This window comes from Haplochromis burtoni, unplaced genomic scaffold (assembly GCF_018398535.1).
Source record: "Haplochromis burtoni strain Fernald_Lab_line unplaced genomic scaffold, NCSU_Asbu1 Contig_158, whole genome shotgun sequence".
Taxonomy (NCBI): domain Eukaryota; kingdom Metazoa; phylum Chordata; class Actinopteri; order Cichliformes; family Cichlidae; genus Haplochromis; species Haplochromis burtoni.
In genome coordinates this window covers 177,067-179,847 of record NW_024582519.1, presented here as the reverse complement: position 1 = coordinate 179,847, position 2,781 = coordinate 177,067, and the positions used below count along the sequence as shown (strand labels likewise).

At 41.1% G+C, this 2,781-nt stretch overlaps 1 protein-coding gene across 7 annotated transcripts in view; it reads left to right on the top strand.

The window, feature by feature from the left end:
* The window catches only part of bnc2 (basonuclin 2), a 167,311-nt gene that overhangs the window by 127,249 nt on the left and 37,281 nt on the right, over positions 1-2,781 (top strand). For all 7 annotated transcript variants that reach the window (XM_042225041.1, XM_005932385.3, XM_005932386.2 and 4 more), the window contains one exon: positions 90-325. In XM_042225041.1, the coding sequence (XP_042080975.1) occupies positions 90-325 (236 nt within the window). The remainder of the gene's footprint in view (positions 1-89; positions 326-2,781) is intronic.

Genomic DNA, 2,781 nt, shown 5'->3' with positions numbered 1-2,781 from the left:
TGTGTGTGTGTGTGTGTGTGCGTGTATGTGTGTCTGTGTGTGTGCATTTTCTTTTCTTTCTCCCTTACTCCGCCGGGTCGCTCATGCAGCTCTGGACAAGCTCAGCACCCAGCATCTCTACCACCCGACCCAGGTGGAGATCGTTCAGTCCAATGTAGTGTTTGACATCAGTAGCCTGATGCTGTACGGCACCCAGGCGGTACCCGTCAGGCTCAAGATCCTTCTCGACCGCCTTTTCTCCGTGCTCAAGCAGGAGGAGGTGCTGCACATCCTGCATGGCTTGGGCTGGACCCTCCGAGACTACGTCAGGGGCTACATACTGCAGGTCAGTGACCGGCTTATATGCTATAGTGCCACACACAAAGCATTCATATGGATTTAGTGTAAAGTCCAGATACTATATATTAGTATTTACTCTCCTCGTACACACCGATTTGTCCTTGCAAAAGGTTTCTATTTGCCTACAATTTTCCATAATGTTTTTAAAGTGGCTCTTATCATCCGTGGTGATCATTACCATCAGTTCCAAATCTGTCTAAGATTTTTCCTGACATTGCAGTTATTTTCAATTTTAGTGAACAAAAGCACAGCTTTGACAATCTCGGCCACTTCAGTCCCATTGTCCATCCATTTTCTTCCCATTTTCCCTGCTGTTACCTTCTACTTCAGTGTGCCCCCTTTTTCCTGCTCTGTCAACACTATGCCCCTCTTCTGGAAAAATGGAAGGGATTTTTTTTAGGGAGGCAAAAAGAAAAAGAAAATAAAATGTAGAGAAAAATGTCACGCCATCAAGCTATAAAACCGCTGTAGCACGTTTCCTCTCTCTATCCATCCCTCCCTTCACCCTCCCCTCCCAGATAATTGCAGTCAGACACATTTCTCAATCAAAGGTACAGAGGTTTTGGTGTTGAAACCCAAACCAAAGTGTTCCTGAATGAATTAGTTAAGAGCAAGTGAACATGTGCATGTGGTTAGCTGTGTGTCTGTGTGTGCGTATGTGTGCACATGCATATATGGTTTGGTCTTCCAAGAGTGTAAGTGGAACAGCATGATCAGGACAAAGTGGTTTGTATGTGGAAACAGCCTCTGTGTGTAACGAGCTCACCAGTTCAGTTAGTTTCTTTAGGACACACACAAATACACATGCAAAAAATAACAATCCGGCAGTCTTACGATACTCCCAATCTGTACGTTACAGGAAGGACGTACAGCCTGGCAATATTATGATAATAAAATAAAACTAAATCTAATAGAATGATTTTGATTTTTTTTAAACTAAAAAAACATGTTTATTGACTGTCATATTTAATACAAAATAAACACCAGCGCCTGTACTAGTTATTATTAAGTCAGTTTTCATTTATATTGAGAATTGACCCTATTAAATAATATAAACAAGCATCAAAGTGCCACATTTGAGAAGCTAAAAAAAACCCTAGATTTTTGAGATTTTTGCTCCATTGAATAACAGCAATTAAGTGATTTGTTTTTTGCGGCTGCGTCAGCTTGAAAATCCCCTCGCGCCTTTTCATCGTTCTAACCCGACGTTTTCCCTGAGAAACCTGACTCAATGCGTTAAGTCTGCAGTGTGAGAAAGCCTTGCATTGAGCAACCACTGGAGCGCTGGTGCTTCCCATAGTTGTAGCCTCTGTGTTTTTATCAGCTGGTTCTAATAGTCAGCTGGTGGGAGCACTGTTGCTCAACTGCTCAGCCTCATGTCACGCTACTGACTAAATCCTCTAGATCTCCTCGGAAGGGCTTCAAAGGGGCCGCGGCCACAGAGAAGCAGCCAGTCACTTAAGGACAGTAAGTAGTCATTGTACGGCCCTATTAGCCTGTAAGTAGCTATGAAATTCAATCATCTTCACCGAGCCTCCGGGCGACGCCTTATGTCAGGGGCGTGTTTCCCACCGCTGCATCGCACTAAATGAGAGATAAAAATGAGACGAACTTTATTGCAGATGATAGATAATAAGTTGTCTTTTTTTTATACTCGTGTCAGGGGACATTATTCGATGATAAATTACTTTAGCGTAATCCTGGCAGTCTGGCTTTCAAAGGGTTGCTTGTACTGATGTAGGATTTGAACGAAGGTGCTGAGGCCACAGGAGTAACGGAATTAATTTTTATTTCAATAAGATATGATATAAATTACTACCATTACCAAGAAGATGCGTGCATGATTTCGGAACTAGTATGATGTAACGAAGCCTCTCGTCAACGCACATTTTACAGCATGTTTGAAGGTCGTCAGCAGTGGACTGCTTTTATTTAAACTTGCTTATTCTGCCTTTATTATTTCCAGTAGGAACTGACGATTGTCCCAGTAGGTTGAGTATGATCACAGCGAGCGAGCCAAACACCTACATACCTTACGCACAGTATACATTGATGTACAAAAATAAACATCAGCAATCATTCATGTGTTGTTCATTCATATCAGAAGCATCGGTGGATGCTTCTGCATAAGAATGTTTGGGTTAACTACCGTGATTACAGCCTCTCAAATCAAGACTTGATTACCCTGCAGGGCAGACTCGTCTACTTTACAGTAAAGGAATATTATAAATAGCGTTTTATTTCAACTTAACTGTATAAATAAACCTTAACGTCTCAGGCATTCAGTTCATTTAAACTCTATATTTTACCCATGATAAAAACTCAGCAACTTATCAAATGGTGTTTCTTTCTTTCTTTCTTTCTTTCTTTCTTTCTTTCTTTCTTTCTTTCTTTCTTTCTTTCTTTCTTTCTTTCTTTCTTTCTTTCTTTCTTTCTTTCTTT